Source organism: Plectropomus leopardus, chromosome 15 (assembly GCF_026936395.1).
Source record: "Plectropomus leopardus strain MGB_pleo_1.0 chromosome 15, ASM2693639v1, whole genome shotgun sequence".
NCBI classification, from domain to species: Eukaryota; Metazoa; Chordata; class Actinopteri; order Perciformes; family Serranidae; genus Plectropomus; species Plectropomus leopardus.
This window is the reverse complement of record NC_142190.1, coordinates 27,394,963-27,422,893: the sequence shown is the minus strand read 5'-3', so window position 1 is coordinate 27,422,893 and position 27,931 is coordinate 27,394,963. Positions and strand designations below refer to the sequence as shown.

At 38.5% G+C, this 27,931-nt stretch overlaps 2 protein-coding genes across 5 annotated transcripts; both read left to right on the top strand.

The window, feature by feature from the left end:
• The first annotated feature begins 229 nt into the window (after positions 1-229).
• On the top strand, positions 230-16,563 carry gab3 (GRB2 associated binding protein 3). 4 transcript variants are annotated; one of them, XM_088088618.1, is made up of 10 exons: positions 230-405; positions 4,938-5,238; positions 8,224-8,374; positions 9,261-9,721; positions 9,912-9,958; positions 11,711-11,957; positions 12,308-12,398; positions 12,663-12,747; positions 14,083-14,202; positions 15,549-16,563. In XM_088088618.1, exons 1-10 carry the CDS (start codon positions 334-336, stop codon positions 15,663-15,665), a joined length of 1,692 nt encoding a protein of 563 aa, XP_087944744.1. In that variant the 5' UTR covers positions 230-333; the 3' UTR covers positions 15,666-16,563. The 4 variants fall into 4 exon arrangements, with proteins under 4 accessions (XP_087944744.1, XP_042355228.1, XP_087944743.1 ...); XM_042499294.2 differs by having other exon boundaries at positions 11,708-11,957; positions 15,546-16,563; XM_088088617.1 differs by having other exon boundaries at positions 231-405; positions 11,708-11,957.
• Positions 16,564-18,681: 2,118 nt separating this feature from the next.
• Positions 18,682-26,833, top strand: LOC121952811 (APC membrane recruitment protein 1-like). Its single transcript, XM_042499652.2, has 2 exons — positions 18,682-19,141; positions 21,201-26,833. Exon 2 carries the CDS (start codon positions 21,308-21,310, stop codon positions 24,359-24,361), a length of 3,054 nt encoding a protein of 1,017 aa, XP_042355586.2. The 5' UTR covers positions 18,682-19,141; positions 21,201-21,307; the 3' UTR covers positions 24,362-26,833.
• Positions 26,834-27,931: the final 1,098 nt, after the last annotated feature.

The following is a 27,931-nucleotide window of genomic DNA, read 5'->3' as shown; positions in this document are numbered from 1 at the left end:
GGGTGACTCAGCTCCCGCACGCTCCAGGAATCAGTAAAACTTGTCAAGCCTCACTATAAGTAATATTTGAGCTAACGGCTCTGTCCACTTGCCCCCGAGCACATGAGAAAATAAACACATTATTCTCACCCTCCCTCCCCTACTCTCTCTCTCTCTCTCTCTCTCTCTCTCTCTCTCTCTGTCAGTGTGATCAATTTTTTCGACTTCCTCCTTTTGGAGTGGCTGGGCTGAATACCAGAGCACAGGATATGCTTCGCAGTGCTCTCAGTTTTACAGCAGCAGCAGCAACAGCAGCAGCAGCCGTGAGGACGGACGACACACTCTGCAGTCAAGATGAGTGCTGGGGATGTGGTTTGCGACGGCTGGCTCATTAAATCTCCTCCAGAGAAGAAACTAAAGAGATTTGTGAGTAGGAGTACACACCGGACACTTGTTTATGTCCTCTGCCAGCAGTAGGAATGCCAGGTTGTGCTGCTGAGCCTTGTGTTTGTGTGTGTTTGTGTGTGTAACGGTGTGGAATGATGATTTAGAAACAGTGGGGTTTATATGCCTACATAAAAATGTGCTGTAATTCCTTTATATGATCTTCCTCAATTCTATAATAATGCTTCACTCTGGTGTTTCTGGCTTGGGGATGCACCTCATAGTTACATGAGCGATTGTTTATGACAATAACAACATGTCACAAACTGCAGATGTACTTCCTAAAGCTAGTATATGTAAGTGCTTACAGGGACAGGACTGTTGGGAGTCATGTGATAACGCTGGGCTGTCCACTCACTCCTCTCTGTGAATATGTGTTTGTGTGATGAGCGCGTGCATTGTGAAACATGGGAAGTAAAGCGAGGGGCAGTCAGACAAGTGACAAGCAGAAATAGTCCAGCTTTATGATGGCTGCATGCACTTCCTCTGTACGAATGCAGGAGGGCCATTTGTCAGTGCTAGTGCAGGGGACGGGTGGGTGGAGGTGAGCATCGAGGGGGTTCAGAGCGGGAAATAGAAACTTGTTTCAGCACGCTATGCAAATCCTGTTGCTGCCAGAGAACAAACATGTTTATCAGACCATCGTTAAGGGCCACTATCTGACTCAGTATTCAAATGTCAAGCACATGCTGTGATGGAAATTTAAATGATCGTGGTCAAATTTGTCTCGCTCTGCGGTGTTCTCACATGAAATGAAAATCTCAAGCATTAACGCATAAAGAACACAGTGTTGGAAGTGGTGGTGGTGTTCACAAAGGTATTTGTTGCTGACTTGGGCTGCAGCTTCTTGGTTTGCTACCTTGTATAGAAACAGAAGTATCAACACACTTCTGTTCTCATTTTCTGTCAACACTACATTTCCACTTTTTGTCACGATCAACGTGTATTTAACGGTCGTCAGCTGTGTCCAGTCCACCACAGCGTGCACTGAAGCTGACCTGTTTCTCACAAGGGCTTGAACTTCTCATATTGAGTCCATCTACTTTATTGTCATATTTCTTGATTGCTTACTTTGAGGACATGGACATCTGTTTTGTAATTGTCTCTCTTGTTTGTCTGGCTTTAGTTTGGTATGACTTTTTGGCTCTTTTTTGTCATGTTACTTATGCGTGAACCTCCTCTCACTACTGCTTTGCCTTGCTTGTCAAAGCACTTTGTAAACTCTGTTTTTAAAGGTGCTATATAAATAAAGATATTATATTATTATTATTTATTTTCATAATTTGTAACCTGAAACTGGGTTAATTTCTGTCAAAAACATCAGAAGAAGGCACTGAACTATGAAAATTAGCAAGAAATTAGTAAAAAAAAAAAAAAAAAGTATGAGAAAATTATATTAAAAAAACATAAATATACAAAACAACAGAGAAATGACCTGGAAAAGGTGCACAAAAATATCATTTTGTGACATAATTTTAAACAAGTTGTTATGGTAGTTATAAATGTAGTTTTTCCCAATGCATTTTTTCCCTAGCTTCTTTGAAATCATTTTCTAGATCTAGTTGTTTCTTGCAAATTGAGGAACATTTCTTACCAAGTTGCTCATTGCCTTTTATCCCATGGTTTGAAAGAAATAATTTTGCTCAAAAGTTTGAATTCTTGTGAAAGGCATCTGGAAGCAGCGCGAGAAAAAAATGATGTTGCTCAAGGTTTCAATGAGTTAATATATAAAAGCATCATTGTTTTTGCAGAATTTCTTTAAAAAGACTAATTTCCACTCCTTAAAGTCACACAGGACAAAGCCCACTTGCCAGAAGAAAATGTTTGCATTGTACATTTCTGCAAACTATTAATATGTTACATTTGCACGTTTCTTATGTTTCACCTCAACCTTTCTAAATACATGTAGTATATAAGCTGACTTTTGTCACTGTGGTTTGGTGTCACCCAGGCACTGAAGCTGGGTGATTTTAGCAGCACATCGTGGTGTATCCCAGCAGCGTTTTTTGCACCCAAGCTTGGGGTGTCTTTACCGACATGTCCCTGCTTTTCCAGCTGGTTTTGTGCCACCAAACGTGAGTCTTTAAAGCCAAAACATATTATTTTCCTTTCTATAACCAAGTGGTTTCTGTGCTCAAACCTAACCATACTTTCACCGCAGCACTGTTGAGACATGTTAAGTTTGGAAGTATTGCTACCAAATAATGCACAAATGAAACCTGTCCATGGTTTGCAGAAACTCACAAACTCACAAAAGGAACTATTGTAAAAGCAACTATTGTACCTCTTAGAAACTAATTAGATGTTGTATATAGACATGTATTATCTCATACTATGCATTGCTTCCATCATTTTAAGGATTTTGAGAATACTGACAACATTTAAACATGTACACGCATTACTCCTTTCCAGTAAAAAGACCTGGACACATCAGTGTTGAAATCATAGGTACAATTAATAAAATCAATCGCGGCTGAATTCCATTTAGCTGCCTCACTCTCGGGGTCATGTTAATTGGTCACTCTGGCTCACTGTTACACTTGGTGGATGTCCATTACAGATTTGCACAAAACTTAAGTAATATTACAGAAATGTCTATAAAACACAATTGCAAGATGACTGTGTTTCCATTGAACGATGCTGCAACTTCTCCTCTCATGATAACATTCCAAGAAGCATTGCAATGGATGTTCAAAACATTAGCAGCTTTATTTCTATTGCAGCCACCGCGCTAGCCGTTATTATTTCCAATCAAAGGCGACGTAGGCGTGTTATGCAAGTGATAATGGAAAAAGCCAGCCCCTTATACGTGGGATCCCACGTATGAGGGATTTCTGGGAGGGGATAGTCCACAATTTTAGGAATTGTAGATTCAAAGCTTCCAGATGATTGGGAAAGTTTTAAACCCTAATTAAATTAATGAGATTTCTTTCAAAAAATAAGCAAAAAAAAAAAACATGGGGAAAAAGGCAATGAGCAACTTGGCAAGAAATGTCCTGCAAATTGCAAGAAATGAATAGATTTACAGAGCCTTTGCCATTGCTGCCCTAACTGTCTGGACCTCCCTCCCTCCATACATCCACAACTCACACTCACTCCCCTCTTAAACTCAGAACCCATCTGTTCAAAAAAGCCTACAATACCTGTCTCCCACTGCCTCCCCAAACCTGAACTGTCATATCTTCTGAATTTTGCTTTTGTACTTTGTTCTTGTGTTTGTATCTGTTCATGTAAGCATTTTTCAGTATTTTGTGTTCTCTATTTTGCATCTGTAAAGTATCTTTGAGTACCGCGCTATATAAGTCCGATCTATTATTATTATTATTATTATTATTATTATTATTATTATTATTATTATTATTATTATTATTATTATGATTATTATTATTATTATTAATATTAATTTGATTTTTTAAAAAACTTGGGAAAAATTCCAGAAAACTATTCCTAATTATCATTATAATATATTTAAAATCATTTAACAAAGTAATTATAATTTTATGCATCTTTTTCAGATCTTTTCCCTGTTCTTGTCTTGTTTTGCTTATTTCTGAGTCATTTCTTCATAAGTTGCTCTTTGCATTCCTCATTTTTAAAGAAATCTAGCTGACTGCGCTCAGGTTTCAAAGGGTAAATAAAAAACAGTGAACTCACTTGCTTTCTATTTCTCTGAAAGATCAAGGAGGCAAAAAAGCACATACCCCCTTCTACCATCATCAGCACCTATAAGACCTTTTTTTTTAAAAAAAAAACAAAAAACTTTCCATACTCAATACCCATCTGTCTAGTTACGGTTTCCTCGCAAAGTATTTTTGGCAGTACGCATTGCGTGTCTAACCATTTGGTATAAACACACATTGGTTACCAACTGACTTGTGCAGCAGCGGATATCCACGTGCAGGAAAAAAAAGTTCACACCTCACAACCATAAGGCGAGGCTCCACCTTGACAATGCACATATAAGCCACAAAACCAAGTATGAAAATGAAAACTCATTTCTATGCCTTGAAGCATTTCTATGATCATCAGTGCAGTTTCTAAATATGAAATATGACACCCACACAACTGGGATGACAACTGGCACCCTGTGAGGGCTCAGGCATGAAGTACATCTCTGGAGCTATTTATACAAGTTACAGTTTCAGAATGAAGTTTTCAGTAAATCCTCAGTCCAAAGCAGTCACCGTGTACTGTATAAATACCTCTTTCATTGTGTTCGACATTTTCTGCTAAATACAGTGAACTTCCTCTTCTCTGCACTTCTGGGAAACTTGAGTTGAGGTTCCGCTTAGTGACCATATCAAAAGCAAAAAAAAGGAGCTAAAGTTGCTAAGTTAGCTGTTGTGAGCAGGAGCTGTGATCTAATTCCCATGACTGGTCATGACTAATAAAATGGTGGTGATAGGGAAAAGGGAGACGTGTTAAAATGATGCGTGAATAACATTACTGAGTAATGATGAAGTTAAAGTTTGAAATAACTCCCTGATTAACCGTTTGCTGTCTTTCTCACGCAGGCGTGGAGGAAACGCTGGTTTGTGCTTCGAAGAGGTCGCATGAGCGGCAACCCTGATGTACTGGAGTACTACCAGAGTAAGAACTCCAAAAAGCCAATCCGCACCATCGACCTGAAAGAGTGTGAGGTCGAGATGCTCAATGGGCAGCTCAGGATAAAGCGAGACTTCCATGGGAAACACCTCTTTGTGGTAAAGACGTCATTTCGTGTTTTTTACCTGGTGGCCAAAACGGAGGAGGAGATGAACTGCTGGATCAGTAGCATCAGTCAGATTTGCCAGTTTGGGAACCTGGAGGATGCAGGTAAATACTCACTATTCAGTCTGAGATGCAGTTGTGTTAAAGATGCACTTGGCAAGATTTGTTAAAAAACTTTTCTCATTCAAAAAAAATAAATAAAGAAAGAAGTTAACCCAGTCACTAGTTGCATGGCTACAGAAGGTACATGTAATAGAAAAAATAATATGGTTAAAAGAAAATGGACAGTGAAGAAAAAAATGATGGTGAAAAAATAATAGATGGTGGGGAAAAATGATAGTGGAAAAAAAATAGATGGTGAAAAAAATAGATGGTGGGAAAAAATGTTTCAGTAGATTAATATGGTGTTCCAGAAGATATTGGTGTCACTCGACCCCAAACAGGAAGTGGTGGACTGAAAATCTTTAGAATGAGGTCAAGAAAAGAAAAAATTGTTTATTCTGTGCTGTGTGGTTCACACAGAGTTCGAACATATAAATGCAGTTCTCTAACAACTTACTTAATTTTTCAGCATAAAAGTTAAAAGAATTTTCAATTGTTATATATGTAGAGCAGCACATAGTCACGTGCAAGCCTCATCCAGAGTCTGATAGACAGTCTGAAGAGGATACTGCCATATCAGCAGAGCAATAATGAAATACACAGTGGTTTATGAGCAAGGTAGTTTTTCTTTTTTCTTGAAACATTATAACTTTATTCTAATCAGATTACCATTTAATATATTTAAATAAATTAAATTCTGAACGTGCTAAAAATTTTGAACATGAGCAGAAATCTTGCGGAAACACACTATTCAAGTCCAGGGGTTAATACATTCATTAAAATGAATTAATTTATTATTTATGTGAATAGGTGCCACATGTACATTAAAAGAGGTTACTTCCCCAAACAAAAGAGGCAAAGAAGGATGGAAAAGTAAACTACATGTGTGTTGAATCAGCAGGGATGACATTAAATAAGAAGCTGATATACAGGTGAATAAATATTTGAAAGAGATACAGAATGCCTGAGAGCCTTATTGCATTATATTCTATTGTGGCCTGTTTTTATATTTTTAATTATGGCTTATCACCTGATTTCTGTGATTTACTTTAGTTAAGATGCATGAAGACATTTACATTATACATTTGTGCATAAAAATCCCCAGAATGCAGGAAATAAAGCGTTTCATGTTCAAAATGTCCTGGGGGTGGAAGCCCAGACCCCCCGCATAACATGCGTCCCTGCCAATATTAAAATGAAATCTAGACCCTTGACTTTGTAAATACTACAGTACTTAATTTCAAATTTTAGTGATTACAGATTTCAAAGATATCACTTTCAGGCAGCATTTCTGAAATGATGTGCAAAACAAGTGCTTCCATGGTGTCCTAGGTTCAAGTATTTTGCATTATTTTCTACAAAATGGTTTGGTGTTGAGCATTTTTATCAACAAATAAAAACACTTGGGGAGGCCTCTCGCTCACCAGGTAGAGTGTGTGCCCCATTCCCCCTCTCTCTCCCACATTCCCTGTCATTCTACAGCTGTCCTATCAATGAAGAGAATCCCTCCCCCAAAAAACAACAATAAAAACCCATATTAAAACACTTGAAGGAAAATGTTACTGGGAAATCAGATTGGATGAGTTTATTTGCTGCTTATCTGAATGATCAATGCCTGTGGTTGCAGTAAAAGACTTAAAAAAAAACATTAGATCAGCTGAAAATCGAAAACTTAAAAAACAGCTTTAACAAAGTTTGTTTTGATGCAGAGCGGCGATGTCTCTGCTAAGTTTCAAAATAAGTGAGCTCCTAAACCCACACACAAACTCTCGTCATCACACCGTGGTTAGAATCACTTGATAAAAAAAATATCTGATCTTCTTTCTGCAGCAGCAACAACAACATTTTGCATTATTTTTTATTATTTACATTAGAAAGAAAGAAATATTTGAAGTGCAGTTTTTCAAACATTGCTTCTGGAATGTAAATGAATGTAGATGTGGGCTATAGAGGAATGGTTTAAGGATTGGAAGACAAAATGTGACCGCGTATTTTATCAAAGCTCAGACTGTTGTCTGTGTAGACGAGATATTTCCAACAGTTCAACATGTTGCAGCCGTATTAGAGGAGATAACAGCAGATCAGCAGGGAGCCCGGGAGCTGAGGTCATCTTCCAATTAACAGATAAATAATGAGATTTTTATATGACTTCCTTGAACGTGCTCTGGGGTTGCACAGAATGAATTATCATCTCTTGTGGGTTCATTTTTTTTTTTTTATATATCTGATGGCGCTCACTTTAATTTTCATGTTTACACTTGTTTGGTCAGGAATTCTCTAAAATATGTTATCAGGGTGATGCTGTTTGATGTTTGCTTTACTGTTGCTTCCAATGCATGCATAGTTAATGTGATATTTTGTAAGGAGACTTAAAAATGTGTCTGTTGGAACACTATCATCTGTGTGAAGGAGATAGAGCAATGTTGCTGATGTGCTGCCCTGCATGTTCTAGTAAATCCCGTATGCTCTCGGAAAAACACACATAAGTAGCTGATTGTGGCGGAAAAATGGCTGCCACACGCTAAACATTGTTGCAGATTGTAAAGGAATATAAAAGGTTCTTCGGTACCCACAGGAGAATGCAAACATCTATTAAGGGTAACAAATTTTTCACGAGAACATGCAAAGACTTTTGGATATTTTTTCCCCCCACATGGTTCTGCACAAAGAGCCTTGACTCAGCGGCCTTGAGTGAAATGGAATGAAACAAATTTCTGAGTGAGAGCCAGCCTTTCTAAAAGATTGGAGGATATATAAACAGAAGAGAGAACAGGGCTCATGTGTCTACTTTCAAGGTGCTTGCAAAAATATTCCTCTCATAAGTTCACCTGCTCCATTTACAGTATATTTGGGCACAGGGTGGGAGAATCTGCAGAGAATCTGTGTTTGTTCACTTTAGCGAGCCCTTTCTGTCAGGAGATGGCAGTTTTCTTATCACTCCATAGTGGTTGTAACAATGCGTCCTGCACCTCTGCTTGTTCTCAACAGAGAGCTCAGAAGAAGGCTTTCCTCACACGCCGACCTCCCTTCATCTGTCACCTGACGGCGCTGACCGAGTGTCGCTATCAAGCCTACCAGACTCCAGTCACCCACTGGACTACCTATTCCTCTCACAGTGTGAGACGGGGAGTGTGTGTAGGTATGTGCAATCTGTCAGACCTTTGACACAAGACAAAACGACAGCAGCGGTTCATATTTAACTGTTTGAAACCTGGACAGCTTTCTTGTGCTGCATTCAAACGCCTTTCACAAGTTATTTGAACATTTGAAAAGTGAGTATATTGGCTGGATTTCTTTTAGAAAACATGAAAAAAAGGCAATGGCCGACAATTGCGTGAAATTTTACCTAAAAATAAAAAAAAATAATAAAAACAGGAGGATTTAAAAAAAAAATAATCCAAAAATTAGGAGAGAATGTCCAGAAAACTATATTTACAATTATTTTATATTTAAAATTATGTTAGAAAAAATAAAAATAATAAAATATATTTAAAATACTTTTTTTTTTTTAAAACAGTACTTCTTTAGGTAATTTTTTTGTTTGCTTGTGTTAGTTTGCTTTTGACATCAGTTTTCTTGTGCTGCATTTCGACGCCTTTCACAAGCTGTTTGGTCCTTTGAAAACTGAGCAACTTGGTTTGATTTTTTTTTTATAAACATGGGGGGAAAAGGCAATGACCAACATGGAAAGCAATGTCCCACAGACTACAAGAATATTTTTTTTTTTAAAGATTATTTTTTGGGGCTTTTATTGCCTTTAGTGGACAGGACAGTTTAAGCGTGAAAGGGAGAGAGAGGAGGCGACATGCATTAAAGGCTTAAGGCCGGAATTGAACCTGCTGCCGTTGCAGCGAGGATACAACCCCTTTTTTGTGCTTATTTTCAGGTCATTTTCTTATAACTTTTTTTCTTTTTCTAATGATTTGCTCATTTTTGCTATTTTTGTGCCATGTCTTGCTAGTTGCCTTCCTTCTCCTGCTGATTTTCACAAACACAATGTTTTCATTTTTCCCACATATATGTAGGAATGAGAGCTTCTCAAACTCTGAGATCTCTCTGGAGCAGAAGTCATCAGATGATGCCGTCAAGGACATTGTCCCATCACCACTTTACACCGACTCCTCTTCATCCTCCATCTCTCATGCCAGCCACAGTCCATCTGTTTTCCTCCATGGAAGGTTGACTAACCCTCCTTTCAGCGCTCCATGCACCTCTATGGCTTTACCGTCATCATCCTCCTCTCCGCTGCGTCACTGCGCCACAAGTGTCTTTCGGTTTGACAAGCCTTATTCCTCTGCATCGTTTGAGGCAACGAGTGACAGACAAACGCCTCCTCCACTGCCACCCAAGTCTAATCACCTGTCAGAGCCGCAGAGTGATGAAGGAGCTCACAGGCCGATGGCAACCAGCGCACAACATTTCTCAAACCACGCCGCATTATTTCACCGCAGGACCTCTTTGTCAAGCCTGGACCATTTCAGAATAGGTATGTCCTTTATAGGAAAGCAGCCTCACCGTATGCATGACACAAAAACTGAGAAAACTTGGCCCAACAATTTAATCATAATACTGGCGCTTTTATGGTCTGGTAGCATATGGCTTTATGCTGACAATACCTGATTGTAAGGGTTGAGAACATAAACTAATGTTATTTTCCAATCATATCTTTTTTTTAGGAGATGCTGACAGATCAATGAGGAACAGGAGGCAGAGTCTGAATCTGGTAAGAAAATCTTAAAAAAACAAACATTTCAACAAGATTTTGACGAGATAAAAAAGACTTGTGCTTTAGGAATAGTCTTATATTTTGTGGAATTCACTTATTCTCTTTTTTTTGCTGAGAGTTAGCCTAGATTAGAAGACTGATACCACTCTCATGTGTGTACCTTAAATTTGGTGCTACTGCCAGGAGACAGTTATCTTATCTTATCTTAGCATAAGGACTGGAAAGAGTATATCTCATTCGTAAAATATACACAGTAACTTCCTGCAGTGTAAGCTGGGGCTAATGCTTCAGTCGGGCATGGAGGGATTACTGAGTGGGCCGACCAAGCCCGCGCCATGAGGCCCAGAGTGTCAGGGGCCCCCTTGACCTCCACCTGAAAAAATATCCCTCAAAAAGACACAAACCAACCTGGCAGAGACTCAGAATAACCACTAATAAACATAAAATGGCAACAAAGAGACACAAACAACTACAAAGACCTGCAAAACAGCTGCAAAGAGACTAAAGCCTTATTCAAAGTGCACAAAAAAACCCACCCGCTAACATCTGGCTGTGGGAATTGCAGCCTGAATAGACTAGATTTACCGGTGTTTGAAACAGCAGCGAACACGTACGCGTGCCAATTTTGGTGTGAAAGGGGTAACAGGGAGGCTCATCGTGACTATGAAAAGGTGCAAAACAATCACAAATAGACTCAAAATGACCCCAGATAGGCTCACATTGAACACAAACATCTATCTAACGTCTTCTATTTCCAGTTTGTCAAATACCAACTCTTTTTCACGCTCCTCGACATGTGATACCAATGCCTAAGGCACTGTTTAGTGTGCCCATGACATGCAACCTTTAGCATCTGTATGTGATGCACAGCTGTCTCCTGGATGCAACACGATGGAGCTTGTGGTTAATGTTGCCTTAACCTATACGCAACTGTTTGACAACAAGTACTTTGTTAGGTTTGAAAAAAATGTGTTTTATGTTAAAATAAGTGTGTAACATGATGCAAATACATCACATAAGTACGTGAAGGTTATGTTCAGTTATGTAACCCCACGTTAAAACAACACTGACTTTTGGTTTAACATACAACACAAACAGCCATCTCCTGAGTGAAAGTCTGTGTTTGCCTACCGTAATGGTAAATGCTTTTCTAGTCTTATTGACTACTCAAAGCCCTTTCACACTACACTGTCACATTCACCCATTTACACACACATTCACACACTAGTGGCCGAGGCTACCGTACAAGGTGCTACTCAGTAATCATTCACATCCACTCACACTCCGGTGACGCGGCATCGGGAGCAATTCAGGATTCAGTATCTAGCCCAATGATACTTCGACATGTTGCCTGGAGGTACCAGGGATTGAACCTCTGACCTTTCGAATGGAGTTCTACCCGCTTTACCTCTGAGCCACAGTACCTGGAGACTCCAGGAGGTCACTGATTGCGCTTGCTTAAGACATAGAGCATAATGGCACACAACATAACATAGCATCTCATGACTTGTCTTTTTGAACCTTTGATTTTTGTACAGATTAAACATCATGTTAATTAGTGAGCTTTAGAGGTGCTGGTAGGCAGATTTTGTTACTGCTGGACAGAGCCAGGCTAGCATAAGCACACCAAGGGCTGATATGATTTCTCCACAAATGAAACACGTCATCAGGAATCCAGTCCACAGATAATCCAGTCAAATGACAATGTGGTTGACTTGTCTCACTTCATGATACTTTGTCTTTCAGCAGCCTTGTTTACATACCACACACGTTCAGAGCTACCAGGATGAGTCATATGTCCCCATGGCTTCCCCGTCTCCCTCTGCTGCCACCACTGAATGTGATGGCTACATACCCATGAGCCCCAGGACACTCGGTTTCCTAAACACAAACTGCAGCGGTGAGTCCTCCATGACTCTCGGCACACTGGTGTGTCAGCCTGGAGATATTGCACCTCCTCCAATTCACCGGCATCTCAAGCCTCGCTTAAGGAGAGGTGAGAATCATAACAGCCCTGATTGGTTCATGTTATATTTCTTTTTTCTTAATAATGTGTGAAAAACTGAGCTTTTGTTCCTACTTGGCTGATCAACTCTGTATTTTGAGCATGTGGTCTTTGTTATATCTTAAACGGGATTTAAAAATGTAGAAAATGGTTGAAAACATGACAGTATAATAGTCATTTTTTCATGGCTGTGCTTATGAAATGTCAGAGCAGTATTCATGCAGATATCATACACAGATTTTTCCACACAGTGATCTTTACTATGCGTCACTGTTTGAAAATTGGCCTTTCTGTGGCACATAAAAATCAATTCAGTAACTTTGCCCTTTCTTGGTTCACAGCTCGACCTCCACCTCTTGACTTGAGAGGCCTCTCCACAATCACAGAATGTCCCACTCATATTCCTTTGATGAGAGCAATGACTGAATCATGGTGAGCCATAAAAAGCCTCTTTATCCACAGAGTGTTATAGCAGGTTCCAGTCTTAATTTTGGGACATGTGACTGGCATTTTTTTACAATTAGATCTCATTAAAACTCAGATTTAACCTCCAATTTAAATCCCATTTTCAACCTATACGCTGACTCAGCTCAAGGATAATATGCTGCTCTTCTGTTTCTGTTTGTACAGCGCCATAGCTCGCAGAAAATCTGACATATTGTTTCCTATTTTTCTGTTTTTATTGTGTAACTGCAGCTTTTCAGCAAACTGTTTACCTCTTGAAAGAAGGCTTGAGAACGGGGTCAGTCCAAGAGATGAAGATGCAATCTGCACTGCAATGGTAACTATTTACAGAAAACACATTTTAACCTTTGAAATCGGAGCAAATTGGCTGTATTAGTAAAGTTTGTTTAAAAAAATACAATAAAGTTATCTTAAAGAAAGAAAAGAAAGAAAAAAGGACAGGAACAAACAGGGAAATGAGCTGGGAAAGTGCTTGAAAAACTATAATACTTTTGTAACATAATTTTAAATATTTAATTATGGTATTTATGAATATTTTTCCTTGGCTTTTTTTCCTTTTTCCTTGTTTTTTTTTTCTCCCAGGTTGTTTAAAAACAAATCTCTAAATATATGAACTTCGTGCAATTTGTGGAACACTTATTAACAAGTTGTCTTTTCCTGTTCTTTTGAAAGAAATCGAGCTCCTATCAGACGCCATTTATCAGAAATCTAGAGTAGTGACATCAGTTTATCACATGTTTTTTTTCTGTTTGTCTCATTGCACCAAAAAGAGTAAGAGTTTGGGAGTAATGAAAAGTAATGTGATCTGATTATGGATGTTATTTTACTTAGTTCAAGACCTTGACTTTACAGAAAGTAGCTCTGATGATGATGGTGTGTTGCTGATTAAGTCAGCCCACCTTTCCACCTCGCTTTGTCATGCAGCTTGTATCAACATATGAATCATCCACTTTTCACTTATAACAGGCTCAAAAAAATGGTGCTTTCCCCCACAAAATGCAAATTTGTGTGTGATATTGTGATAATATTGCAGATTATGTGCAGATCTATGGCCTAAACACTTAAAAACTGTTTAAATCCACCAAGTGTGTAGAAATCCTTAATTATGGACTTAAATATTGTTAAATATTCTACAGTATGTAGCCAAAACATTTTGGACCTCACACTACATTTTACAGAACGCTAAAAGAACTACATCTGACATTATTCTGAGTGGAGTAATATGCTTGAATCTCCCTGCAGCTAAGAATGCGGGAGTGGAGAGTGACTACATGTTTCTAAAATATTCTGCTCAGAAAACTGAGATCCAGGGTGTGAGCATTTGAAACAGTGTGATGCACAAGGTTGTTCCTGGAAAGGTTGCATATTTAATTGATTTCCCAGAATAAAGTCTGAGGAGAAGCATATTAGTCATGTATTAGTGAGCCGGGCTACAAAACATCCTGACAGGCTGTGTGAGGATGCACTCAGGACAAAAGCAGTTTCCTGTATTTACCTGAACTCAGTCTGACAATGAAGGCCACCTTTATATTTCATCAATGATTTACTGATAATGCAGCGCATATGAAAATAGATTATAGGTATGTCAGCTCTTTTTACCTGAGGACAGTGACAATTCAGCAAGGTACTGATCTATTTCTCTATCTGACAGGAGTCGAGGAATCATTTCTGTCTCACCTTTGATGGAACGGTTCAGCCCTGGGCGAGAAGATCCAACCTGGACTATCTGTCACTGGATTTCAATTCTGCATCCCCCTCTCCTGTGCAGAAGGTATGTTTTGATCACAAAGATGACAGAAATGTACCGACCTGTTATTTACTTAAACAAGAAAAGATAATATCTCCCATCTCTGAGTGCAGATTCAGAGGCTGTTTATGCAGCAACGGTTCCCACGTGAGATGTTAAAGTTATGTTGCGGTTTGGCCTTGTGTTCACACAACAAATTTCCAGGGGCCTGAAAACGCAAACATTGAAACCACAGTGTAATCTTTTCTTCTTTCTGTCGCTGTGTAAACTGGCAATGCACGGTTCTTGTGAAAACAGTGACATCAAAGATGACTTCGCTAATGGTGGCGTTCATCTATGGTGCGTCATTACAAAGTTATGCCGCCAACTACTGGCCTGTCAGGCGTACTACAGCATTTTGGGTTGTTTTTACAGATCCAAATACACCAGGATTGTTTTCACAGTGAACAGGGATGTTTTTTTATCACAACTTTTCCGTTTTTACTATGGCCGCTCTCATCTAAATTTATCTGCAGTGAAGTCCCTGTATGAAGTGGCGTCTTTTACAATTTAAATACTTTTCCTTAAAATTACTCAAATACAGATTTATCCTCTTACCTGTAGTGCTGTTTATCAACCTGGATTGTCAAGGTGTGAGTTCCTGAGTGTTGGAGATCCTGGCCATGGAGATGTCTGCCTTCTCACCAGTATGATGGAACTAGATGGCACTGGGCTTGGGGTGCTAATAGTGCTGAAAAAAAAAAACCCAAACTTTAAAGTAATGTCTCTTTTCAGAAATCATACACAGATTACTCAAGATAATCCACAGACTTTGTTGTGAGCAGTTTCATGTAGGAACTATTTTCTTCCTGCCAAACTACGTCCACCAGATGTATCACAGTGAAAAAGGCAGCGCACATCTACACATGAATGAGGAACTTGTGCTCATTACAGAGTAAGATGTAAACATTAATGGCATCCTCCTTGACTGAGCTGTAACATTTGCTAGCTTACTGGTGCTATATGAGATAGTAGTAGATGCATGCTTTCTTCTGTGCAGTGATACAGCAGGTTGAGTTCAGTAGAAAGAAAATATTTCCTTCATGAAACTGCTCATAACAAGGTCTGTGGATTATGTTGAGTTACAGGTCATGGTTTCTAGACAGAGGCATTGCTATTGAGTTTTTAAATGGGTTTTTTCTTTGCATGTCTTTTTTTGCAAGAAGGCAGACATCTTTTTCTGTACCTCACACCAAAAAATGTGTATGATCTCAAGCATCGTACATTATGTGCGACATGACAGTTTGTTTGTATAAGTAAAGCAGAATCATGTTCATTTTAGAAACATATCACTCACCGTGTCCTCCTCTCTCCCTCTCCATGTCCAGCAGAAGCCCCTTCTGTCCGACGAGCACAGAGTGGATTATGTGCAGGTGGACGAGAAGAAGACTCAGGCGCTGCAAAACACAAAAATGGAGTGGACAGATGTCCGACAGTCAAAAACATAAATGGAGTATGCGTGCTGAAAAAAAAAAGAATAATTTGGTTTCAAGTAGACCAGCCATAACACCAGCAAGAAGGACATCATATGAAGAGGACCAAAACCAATTTAAAAGCACTTTGAAAAACAGCACTGATATAAAAGTACAAGTAAGCAGTCAGATGCTTGCTTGTTGAGTGGAAGCACAAAATTGCACTGCAAAACATTCTCTCTCAGTAGATCTACACTGTAAATAATACCAGATTGTGCACTGTATCACAAGTTTTTAACTGTAGCATAACGATTGACCAAATCTTGAAAAGGGCATCATACTGCTTATTGTAAAATCAACATGTGAGACTTGCTGTAAATGTATGTACAGTAAATGTGTAAAGAAGACAAATATTTTAATGATAAAATGTTTTATATATCATTCTTTCCCTCATAATGACTCATCCTGAGCTTTCTCCTTCTCCCTCTGTGACCTTCATATCGAAGATGTTTGTCACTTGATTTTTGTGATTACTCATCGACATCGTTTTCCTGTTTACTGAGGTTTGAGAATATAAATCTTTGCTGATTTTAAGAGAGCGCTCTTTTTGTGGCTAACCTTATCTTGCTTCTGTAGCTAAATATCACATCCATGACTCAAGATTCAACAGAAGCAAATCATCCTTCTCTGTTGACATGAACAAAGTCAAAAATTAAACGGAAATAATTTTATCTTCCTTGTTAAAGCCGTTTAACAGACACCATTTTCTCCCATTTTCTGTGCATCTTTACATCTTTTTTTCCCATTTTTAATTTATTGTGTTTTGTTTATTTATTTAATTATATGATGTTTTTTGTTTTGTTTTCTGTATGTGCCTCTCCCTGGCATTTCCAAATGTTTGAGCTCTGATAAATAAATAAAGTTTATATTTTAAAAAAAACTTTTGGTGTTTCCTTAATTCACAGATGACACAGCAGTCAGAAACATTTTTTTTTATTCTAAATTCACCCCTATGATTGTTCCCCAATATCATTATCAAATTTATTATAATAATCATCTTTTCTGGGGATTTTGAAGAAAGTAACCAAATTTTCTTATAATATTATAAAGTCTGTAAAGACATGCACAAGCAAAGGTCTTGCCAGAATTTCCTGGTGTGAGAACAGTGACAAAATAGGTTTAAAACTGTTTCTGAATATTCATCACAATAACAACAGATTGTGTTTATTCCTTTTTTTTCTTGAAAGGGGTAATATTCACGAACAATTTTGAATAACACCTCCTTAACCTTATTCATGATTAGGTATTTATGATCAAGCATCCCCTTCTTCCAAGATATTTAATGTACAAACCGATTCCAAATATCCCATTACATAAGAAATAGAGAAACAGGGCATGTATGGCTCTACTATTATTAGAATAGAATAGAATAGAATAGAATATTCCTTTATTGATCCCCCATTGGGGGAAATTCCAAATGTTACAGCAGCATGAAAAAAGAAAAGTGAAATGTAACAAAGAAAATAACAATAACAATAACAATAAATAAGTAATAAAATAAGTATGTACATAGAGGAAATAAGGTATGTACACATAATAATAATTAAGTAATAGAATAGTATGTACACAAAAGATGGATTAGAGAATACTTCAGAGAAAAATTAAGGGATGTGAAAAACAAATTGTCCGATTGAGGAGTCAGCTGGGTTGGTAAAAGATCTGTATCAGGATGCAGGCCTAACTATTCATAAAAGAATTAAGGTGCCTGTTGGAATTGCATTAAAAAAACTATAGCAAATTCATTCAGGGTTACTGGGAAATTGTAGGCAGGACAAGATTTCTCTGTAAGTGAACAGTAAGTGATTTGTTCTCTAACAAAATGTCTCCATTATTCCACATTAGATGTGTCGTGAGAGGTTGTGCTTATATAGGCTAAAGACCAGACTAGAAGGACCTGCTGGGAGTCTTTTTGAGAATGCTTAGCCCTGTTCATTTAAAAGGACTAATACGGTCTTAAAATCCAGAAAACTAAGCCCTCCAGATTCACTGTCATTCATCACAGCACTTTTTTAAAATATCATTTGATAGACTATGATTTTTTCAGAAGTTGAAAGGCAGCTTTGGTATTTTTCAGCCTGGACCCCATTTTGTGTCTACCTGACTAATCAGAACATTAAAAAAAGGTCCAGTATTGAGTGAGACCTCTGCAGCCCGCAGCCACAAAACAGGCAGCAATAACAACTTTAGGCACGTGTGCACCGTGCATCCATTAGAGTGGCTTGTTTTTGCCACTGACAAGTTCACATTGTTTCTCAGAATGTTATGGAAAGAATCATTTTTCTTAAAGAGAAAGATCCTTTTTGTTTAACCAGAAACAGTCCAAAAATCGCCCTAGCCAAACCCATTGTTGATTGTTAATCTTTCCACTTTTCCAACAGTCACCAGTTCTGGTTTGATTAAAACAAACCCTTAATTAATCCTTATATACATGAATGTAACTGGCACAACACATGCTAGTCTGAGTCTGGTAAGTTTGGTGATTACAATTTTGGGGCTGTTACTGGTTACACAAAATGGCTTATTTGTGTACAGAATCTTTCCATAATGTTATCAAACATTCAAAATAACAATCTGAGCCTGTCAGAGGCAAAAACAAGCACTTTCAGTGGCAGTTAACTGACAGTGCACAATTGCCCCATTTTTGCAGCTAAAGCCCTGTTGCTCAATATGTGACCAATTTCAAAAATGTTGCTCCTATTAGTCAAATAGACACAAAAACATTAGATGGGCTCTGTGTTGAAAAATGCATGTTTCCCTTTAAGGAGTGTCTGGTCAACAGCTTTACTTTGCAAAATGTAACAGAGGTGATATGTAAGGCAAGCAAATCATCCAACCTTTGTAACTGAGACTCAACCCTTCAATGACAAACCCACATGCAACCACCGATTTAATTACTGTTGTTTGTTTTTTTTAAAGAAATAATAAGGGTAACGTTTTATTAGCATGTTATAAAACACACGTTACACACGTGTTGCGTCACTAGCATGCGCCGAGAGGAGCGTCACGAAAGGAGATTTGGGTAAATTACCTGAGAAGTCGGGAGAGGAAGTCATCATCCAGCATCTAAACGCTGCCTTTTTTTTGTGCACATCTCAAGTGAAATCGGCATGCGTGGCTAAACTACACACACGAATCTAACACGTGTGTAGCTAGTGTGCGTATTTATATCACAGCGTGTTGCCGCGGTGAGGTTTAACGTTTCCCACCGTTAGCAACTGTCAGACTCACGTTACAGCAACAAACTGCAGGACAAACACTGGTGAGTGTTAGCAAGCACACCAGCTAGCTAACGGTGGCTGGAAACAAATGAAATCGCGTCTGGTGAAAGCTACTCCGGGGCCCGAAGCGACAACACGACAACCGCAGTAACCCAAAGTTGAAGTTAGCGTTATCAGGAAGCATGCACTGAGAGGTTTTCTCGGCTCCGCGCTGCGAGATTGTGGCTTTAGCTGGTAAGTTTGTTTACCTTAACGACGTTACCCTGTTAGCTCCATTGCCTCAATGTGCTAATGTGGCATTTAGTTTGGTTTTACACGTAAACTACCGTCTCAAACTATGTCTGTTAGTTGAACTGAATTCAACGTTAGCTGAACTATCCTTTATCTTTGCTGAGACTCTCATGTAAAGTACATTATTTTTTAAAAAAAAAAAGGTGACCCACCTTCCACCTCTGGTGTGCATTGTGGCAGAGTGACTGTAGATCTGGAGCCTGTTGCTTTATCACCTGGCCTAGTACACCAAAATAGAGGTCACAATCTTACGGGTTTCATTTTAATCATTATGACTTATAAAGGTTATTGTGTTAATATAATAACACAATTATCAGTTTAAAATGCACTGGATAGTTTTACTTAAGTCTGGCTTTGTCTCTCACTTGCATGCACGTGTTTAGATGTGCATAACTAAATGTTGTATTTTTTTGCAGAAATATACACTAAAACACTCAAATATCTATACAAAGACCATAGGTTTTGTATAAATTTAAAGTATATATGCAAAGATTGAAAAAAGTAAGTTCTAAAAAAATAATACAACCTGCATTTTAAACTGATTGTTTTTATCATCTTTTTTTTCGATGACAATTGTTTTGATTGTCTCTTATGCTCACTACTTTGTGTTGCATTTTATGCATATAAATAAAGTTATTATTATCATTATCATTATTATTATTACTGCCACAGTAAGTTGCTTAGGCTGATAAGCTTTCTATTGATTATGCAAAGGCGTTGAAGCTAATTTCACAGGTCTGTAGTTATGCATCTTACCTTGGGGCACAGTTTTGTTATTTGTTATTTTTTATTATTTTTTTACGTATTTACCAGAGTCTTCCTGAAAGTGGCACCACAATAGTATTGCATATGTTCTTACATGTGTTTATATGGCTTTTCTTGACAGAAATGGCTCACAATAGAGACTGAGCCTACTCAGATCCAATTCAGCAACATTTTTTTTTTAAATGCAGCAAAAACAACACAGAGACGTAAAGACTCAAAATTGGCTGTAGCATATAGACATCTGGACTAGGGAATACCTGGGTGGCAAGGTGCATAAATGATGTATACGCACAAAAAACAAGTGTAAGCCTTTTCCCACACAGAAACGGGGATTTATAATGAAAGAATATGCAGTGAGAATGTGTGCAACTCATGCATGGTTCAGACCTGGCAAATACATGGTTTAAGCTGAGACAGCTGCAGGTGATAGGAAGTAAATAAGTTGAGAGATATTGTTTTTAGGCCAATTTGATTTATTGTGTATTTATTGTGTGTATGTGTGTGTGTGTTTGCAGGCTGCACCACATTCTGTAATATTTCAATCAAAGGTCTATTTATAAAGATAATTTTAAATGATTTATTAATGATACATTTAAGTTTTATTTAGTCATCTCCCCATTAGCAGTTTATTTAGTCAGTTTCAACATGCCCGCCTATGAATGAATGACTGATCCTTCTGACGTTTAATAATAATAATAATAATTGAGATTTTACCACGATGATGGTTATCTGAAAGGTGATGAATAAGTGGTATGGACGCTACAAATATATGTGAGATGTCGAGGTTAGTGAAATTGTGCTCTCTTTACTCTATTTCTTATTGACAGCTCTGGTGAGTGACGACGGCGCACAAGTATTGATATATAAATGGCTGTTTAAGGGCATTTCTACATCTATTTACAGTGAACTCTGGGTTTGAAAATAAGGCTTGTGCATGTGCACTCAGCGCTACATTAATTAATTAATGAGATTGAGAAAACAGAATGAGGTATAAGCACTGCTTTATAATCTGACCAAAAGAATATGCATGCATATTTCTGCCTTTGTGCATGCACACTGTTAAAGTCATAATTGTTCACAAAGCTTTATGCATCTGGTAATGCACAGGTGTGTATGCATAGGTGCCAAGCAAAATACCAATGCTTCAAAAAAGTCATGTTTGTGTTCACCTTAGATGATTATTTAGATGTTATATTTTAATTGATCATTGATTTTTGTCTCAACTTTCCCAACACAGGGCTCATATCAGATGGAGGACAAATTCACTGCAGTGATCCGATCAGCTGATTCAGAACATTCAGCGACTATGCCTGCAGTTGGACTGCTTTTGTAAACGTGGTAAGCATGGCTTCTCGTAAGGTAGAAGAGCCACCAAGTGATGCCAAGAATTTGGCATCGGCCTCTGCACAGCTCTCCCGATGCAGCCCCAATGACATCACGGAGGAGCCTCAGCCAGATATGATGAATGCTGCTGTAAAATCCCAGAAATCTGGAAAATTCAGGAGGACTGCCCTGACATTTTTTGGAGTTCGCAAAAGCATCTGTATTTTACCTAATTTTTTTGGAGGGAGGAGTAAAAATCCGAACAAGTGGTCTTCTAAGAAAGGAATCAACAAAAGCAGAACACATGATGGGCTAAGTAAGATTAGTCACGATGACAATCTTAGAAGTGGGTACACCTCAGCTGGAGACTTTGAGTACCACAGCCAGAGGGATTCTGCTGGAGAGCTCCACAGCTGCTGTCACAATGAATGTAGTCACCCTGCTGCTGACCACAAATCTCTGACTCTCACTCGTCAGAAAAGGGGTTTGAGGGGTCTTTTTCAAAGTTTAAGGTATCACAGAAACCATAGAAATGCTGGATTGGATAAAACTGAAATGATTGCAATGTCCTCTCCGCGCTGCAAGAAAGAGGTGCCTGTTGTCCAGGACAACGCCAAGCAGTACGTCACGGAGTGCCTGGGATCTGAACCGGATGTGCCTGATTTTGCAGATGTCATATGTGATGCTGGTGCCGAATGTATTGATGCTGATGAGATGCCATCAGATAAAAGCGTGGAGAAAAGCAGCCCAAAGTCTGAGCTTGATGACGAGATGGAAGAAATTAATTTGATGGCCGTCGTTTCTAATGAATTAAAGGAGAGTTATCGAGGACACAGCGAGCCCTGTCTGAAACTTCAGATGATGTCAGAGCCCATATTGAAGTCTGAAACACCTGCCGGCTCATCGGATCAGCTCAACCTGATTTATGGAGACGTCGCATCATTAAAGAGTTTTGATTCGCTCACAGGTTGTGGGGACATAATCGCAGATCAAGAGGACGACAGCATGACGGAGAGCACTGTTTCTGGAGAAAGGAGCAGAAATGGAGGAAAGAGGGCGTCTTGTTTTCTTACTTATCAGGGTGGTGGGGAAGAAATGGCCTCCCCCGAAGATCTGGATGAGGAGTGTCTTCAGGATTTCTGGGGCAAAAATGCGTCAGAGGAAATATGCTGCACATGCAATCAAGACCACACAGATTTGACTGCTGACCTGACAAGTTCTCACAATATGGACTTACTGAACAGTAACAGTGCACAGCAAGCCAGCGGCATGGACGCTTCCTCAATCGCTGACGTGTTAACTCCTCAAAGTGAGCATCAGGAATCAGTTCCAAACAGCGATGAGGGCTACTATGATTCAACCACCCCAGGGCCAGATGACGGACAAGAAAAAAACGACAGACTGAGGGCAGAGAGGTTACCCAGGGACAGCTACAGTGGTGATGCTCTCTATGAACTTTTTGCACCTGATGAGAGTCTCATCAGTCCACATTACGAAAACAAATCAAAACAGCCCAGTTCAAAACAGTATTTAAGCGAGCCAGTCGATGTGACAGATTCCACCTTTGTTCCAGACATGAATCGATTGCAAATAAGTCCTGAACTGTTTGAAGATTTTTTAGAGATGCCAAGCACTTGCAGTAAATCCCCGGAAATGGCCCAAAATATTGCTGGTCAGCAGGAAATCGTCATAAATAAAAATTTGAATTCCAAACCCCAAGGATTGCTAAACAAGAATAATATAGAACCAGATGTATTTGATGAAAAAGGAAACATGCCTGCCTCCAAGGAAAAGAGAACAAAATCCATAAATGCCGATTGTGAGAAAAGGCACAGCAGCTTATCATTCGGAAGCACGTCCGACCCAGATTTTGAAACATTCTGTGAACCCAAAGAGCAGCATCTTGAGGAAAACAAGCCCGTGGCTTTACCGTACAAAAATATTAATTCCCAGTCTGCAGATGACAACAATGACTTAGATGACGGGCAGACTGTGTGTTTCTCTCAAGCACTCGTGGACTACACAAAACACTCTCAGATGCTGAGTAACTTGCACGATAATGTGGAAGATTTGGAAACGAATTCTGCCTTCACGTCAAATATGCAGGCCTTACCCACCATAGTCACGTTCGATGTAGTGGACATGCATAATGAGGGCGAATATGATGAGCAGATTCAAATGGAGCTGGAGGAGGACATCTCATCGCCCTATCAAGAGTTTGAAGAAAGTTACCTGCAAAAAGATGCGTTTGCCGAATGTGACTATCAAATGTTGGACCTGTACGAGCAGAACCTGATCAGTAACACATGGGCTATTGCTAGTCTCCCACGGCACCTAGGCCTTACAAGAGTGAGTCAGTCCATGCCTAATCCATTGTCTCTAGACAGGAGAAGTAGGTCTCTGGACACAGAAAGCCTTGAGCTGAACATGCCCGACAGACACAGGGAGAACAGAGCTGCTCTCGTTTCTCGTCCTCAAAACGAAAAGGACTCTAAAAGAGATTCCTCAGCTTATTACAAAAAGAATGTACTCGTGTCTGCATCGGAGGTTAGAGACAGTAGCAGCTTTATGGCCTTATCATGGCAAACAAGGTCAGAAATGGCTTTAAGCCTTCCTCTAACAGATGGGGAAATCACTGAGAAAGTACTCAGTCTCAGTCAAACCCAAGTCAAACACAACATGTTTTCTAGTTCATCCAGCAGTGATTGTCCTAACAGCAAATTGCAGCATCTTTGCTCTAAGGTGTCCAACAGGGTGCCTTGTGATTTAATTTCACAGAGTACAGAGCTGTACAACAGGCACCTTCCTCTGCAGTCAGAGTCTTGTTTACCTCATAGCACCTTTGTTTATTCTGGAATGATCGATGATGAATCAGATGATGTTGATGAGGATGTTTTTTGTAACGCTGCCACTAATTTGCAGTCCTGTAATCAGTGTAGTAAAAGCAGACCGGTGGCTAGCAGGGAAGGATTATCTCACACTGGGAGTCCTGTGAACACAGGTGTGTCTAAAGATGAAACAAGAACGACCAGAGACATGGCCTGCAACAAACTCTCCGAGGCAACCTTTAATTAAAAGGCTCTTGGTGTTGAGATCACTTGTGCTAATGAGCGCTTTTATGTCACATCCGAGGGAGTAATTGTTCATTTTTTACTTGCACAACTGATTCATTAAAAGAGCTGTTGTACACTGTAAGAAACAGGACATAATGGTCAGTGTACTTTTTGGTCTTTGAATATTCCTTTCAGAAACAGAAATGAAAAAAGGAAAATAAAATGAAATTTTTAATTGATTTTCATTTCAAAATTCAAAAATGAAAAATGGAAAAACAAGCTGTTTTTAGCTTTTCAGGGCGAGAACTGGAATATACATAACAGAAAAGCCATTTATTTTTCTTTTTTCCTATTAAAAAGAAAATAAAATACTAAGAAAACAATGACGAAGAACCAGAATTTTTTTAATTTTCTTAAATTGAAAGCTATCCTGGGTAAAAAAACAACAACAAAAAACACTGTTTAATGCATGCGTACCAAAATCAAATCAGTATAGTTAGCAACAGAGGTGGATAGTGATGTTATTGTTATATTGCGTCTACCTATTACGCTGTGGGTGTCCCTCTATCTCTGCTTTTGACAGACGTAGGTGGTTAGGTTTAGGATAGAACATCCTGGTTTGGCATGCATATGGGAAGTGAAAACAGGGCTCCTGGGTGAAAGGCCTGGGTTTGTTGGACCTGTTTACCTCAACACTGCAAAAGATTTTTTCTGGCCGTGTTACATACTGACACCACTTCCCAGCATATCATACTGCTGCCAAAATATGTAATCTGGTGTCGGTATCTGATTCCAAAATGACAGAACAGCAGTGTTTGACGACTTCAGAATGAGAGTGGTTAAAACTTCCGGTTTCAGAAAATGAGGGGGAAAAAAACGACTGGCTTTTCATCTTTGTTTTCTTTGTATTTTATGTAGCTTTTGAGAGGAAAAGATAATTAAGTGGCCTTTCTATTCTGTATATTCCATTTCTGACCCTGAAAACAAGAAATGGCTTGTTTTCCATGTTTCATTTTTGGATTTTGAATTTAAAATCAAATAACTATTTCTGCTTTGTTTTTCCTTTTTTATTCTGTGTCTGAGAGAAAATTTAAAGACTAAAAAGTACACTGGCCCATAAATTCAAATTTGGAATTATTCTGAAATGTGAAGTGTGTGCAGTCATGCTACATCAATTTTGGGAAATCAAAAGGGGTTTTCTGTATTTGCACAGCAACCGTTGCTTGTTTCACACAGGCCACATACATGTCAATGTATTAAAAATTGCAAGTTTTGTTTGTATTGAAAATGCTGATAGATTCATCTCATTAAGCTATTACATTTTTACTAGAATGTTTATACCCATATGTAGCCTCGGTGTCCAGGTCTCAGTAGTGATGCCACACTTTTCTTTTATGGGTATTCATCAGCTAGGTTTCTGTAGCTCAGCCAAACTGGGTTAGCCAAGTCTCGCTTACTTTGCAAATTGCCCCGAAACACATGTATGCTTTAAGTGCTGCTTTATGTTTGTGTTTACTGCGTTCTCACAGCCTCTCTACTCCAGTAAGCTTTACGTTAGTAATGTTTAAATTCACAGAGAGAAATAGCTCAGTCCACAATATCAAACACGTCTTGTGGTACATTCACAGGGTATATTTGGAGCTGTTATTGTATGTGTCTAAATCTCAAACCATCTAACAGCTAGTACTTCCCCTCAACCTAGAACAGGATACACATATATAGGAAATGTACAGATGTTCTAATAGTTTTTGCATCATATCTTCAGCTGCACTTCATTTACATACTGTAGATAGCTTTGCAAGGCATAGTTAGATCACATTTCACACCCTGTTACCCTGTTAATGAAAGTTCTTTACATAAGATGTTGCAGCAAAGGCCAGAGTGAAAAATAAAAAAATCTAAATCTAAAAAATGGCAGAAGAAAAAAACAAATCAAGGAGCAGAAAATAGCATTACCTAATAATCTCAAATTTACTTTGTTTGCTTCTGACCCGTTATTGCTGTTATTCCTCCATTTTCCAACAGCTTGAAGACCTGTGAAGTTTAAAACTCTTACTATAATGATGCACTCCATGGTTGCATTACTATAAGCTTGTGGAATGAAATGTGGTTTTATTTTGGGGGGATTTTGAATGGTATGTCAAAAGATAAACTGGTATTTTCACCTTGTATCATTATCTCGTGCATTTAATATGTGATCAGTCAAAGGTTAAAATGTCAGATGATGTAGTTTTTTATAGTATAATATTGAACAAATGTCAAAGAATTTGTATTTATATTCTCAGCTATTTGTACACTGTAACGTTGTATTCAGAATGGTTATTACAAAATGGCAATATTCTCTTTTTGTTTGAGGTTTTTGGGTTTTTTTACCTTTTGGATTTTTTTTATTAAGTTACACCTATGTTACATTAGGAGATTCCTCTTGAAAATCCGTTACTGTTTTGTCAGAGTAGAACACTGCCTTACACTAAAATAAACATGACAAGACATATTTCCTCTATTTTCTTTTTTTGTTTTCTCTCACTTGTTCATATACAAAGTCACAGGGTGAGCAGCCTTTGAGCCAAAGGCAGAGAAATATTGGCAGACCTGTTGTGTAGTTTACAGATTGACAAACATATTCACACAAGGTTTGCAGATTAAATTTCACCTGAGTACTTGAGTAGAACATGTACACAAAGGCCACCAGTTAAATCCAGGACTGTCTTAGTTAACGCAAAGCTGCGAGCCCAAAATTTAGAACTCACTGACAAGTGTTTTATGTTTGTATGTAAGTACAATATATGCATAAAACTACAAGATCGAAAACTGAGTGGGAATTAGCAATTTGGAACAAGTCATTTTAAGCCCCCAAGTTGTGTTCATTTTCAGGTTTGTACGTTTATTTTGGATTTCTATTATAACATTTTTCATGGTTTAATGTTCAAAAAATATTTTTTGCCATGCTGTCATCCTGAATATACCTGTATTCTTGAAAGGTTCTAGTTTGAAACTACTTTTATTAAGTACCCCAGCAATGAGTCCTAAAACACAGAAATGAATGAGCATGTCAGCACTGGTTCCCTCATTTTGGAGTCAGTGGGTTTTTGAATGGGTTATTTGTTAGAAACCTTGAATAAGGTCTGTGATTAAATCAAGCTGAAGAGACTTTTATGTTTTGTTCTATACAAAATACGTCGGTAAATACCTTATCTATGAACTTTGAAGCTCTGACGCTGAACACCGCTTTACAGCCTTATGACAGCCTTATGACAACCATGACGTAGATAGTCACAGTCTAACAATAACTTTTACTTCTGGTGATTGCATTTAGGCTTCAAAAATCCCAAAAGTGGTGTTCATTTGTGAAGATTATCTTGCTGAATAAAATACGTAAGTATCATGAATATTTGTTTACCACAAGCTTATTTTCAGCAATTATCCAAAATCCAATGAAAGCATTTCATAGGCTTTTTCACAAGGAAACCAGTATGATGTTAGCTTCCGGGTTGGCCCACAGAAAAATGGCAGCCCTGGGACACTCTATAGTAGCCTGTTGTGACATCACAAATTCATGGAAATCCTGACAGCTTGTTTAAATGCACAGTTT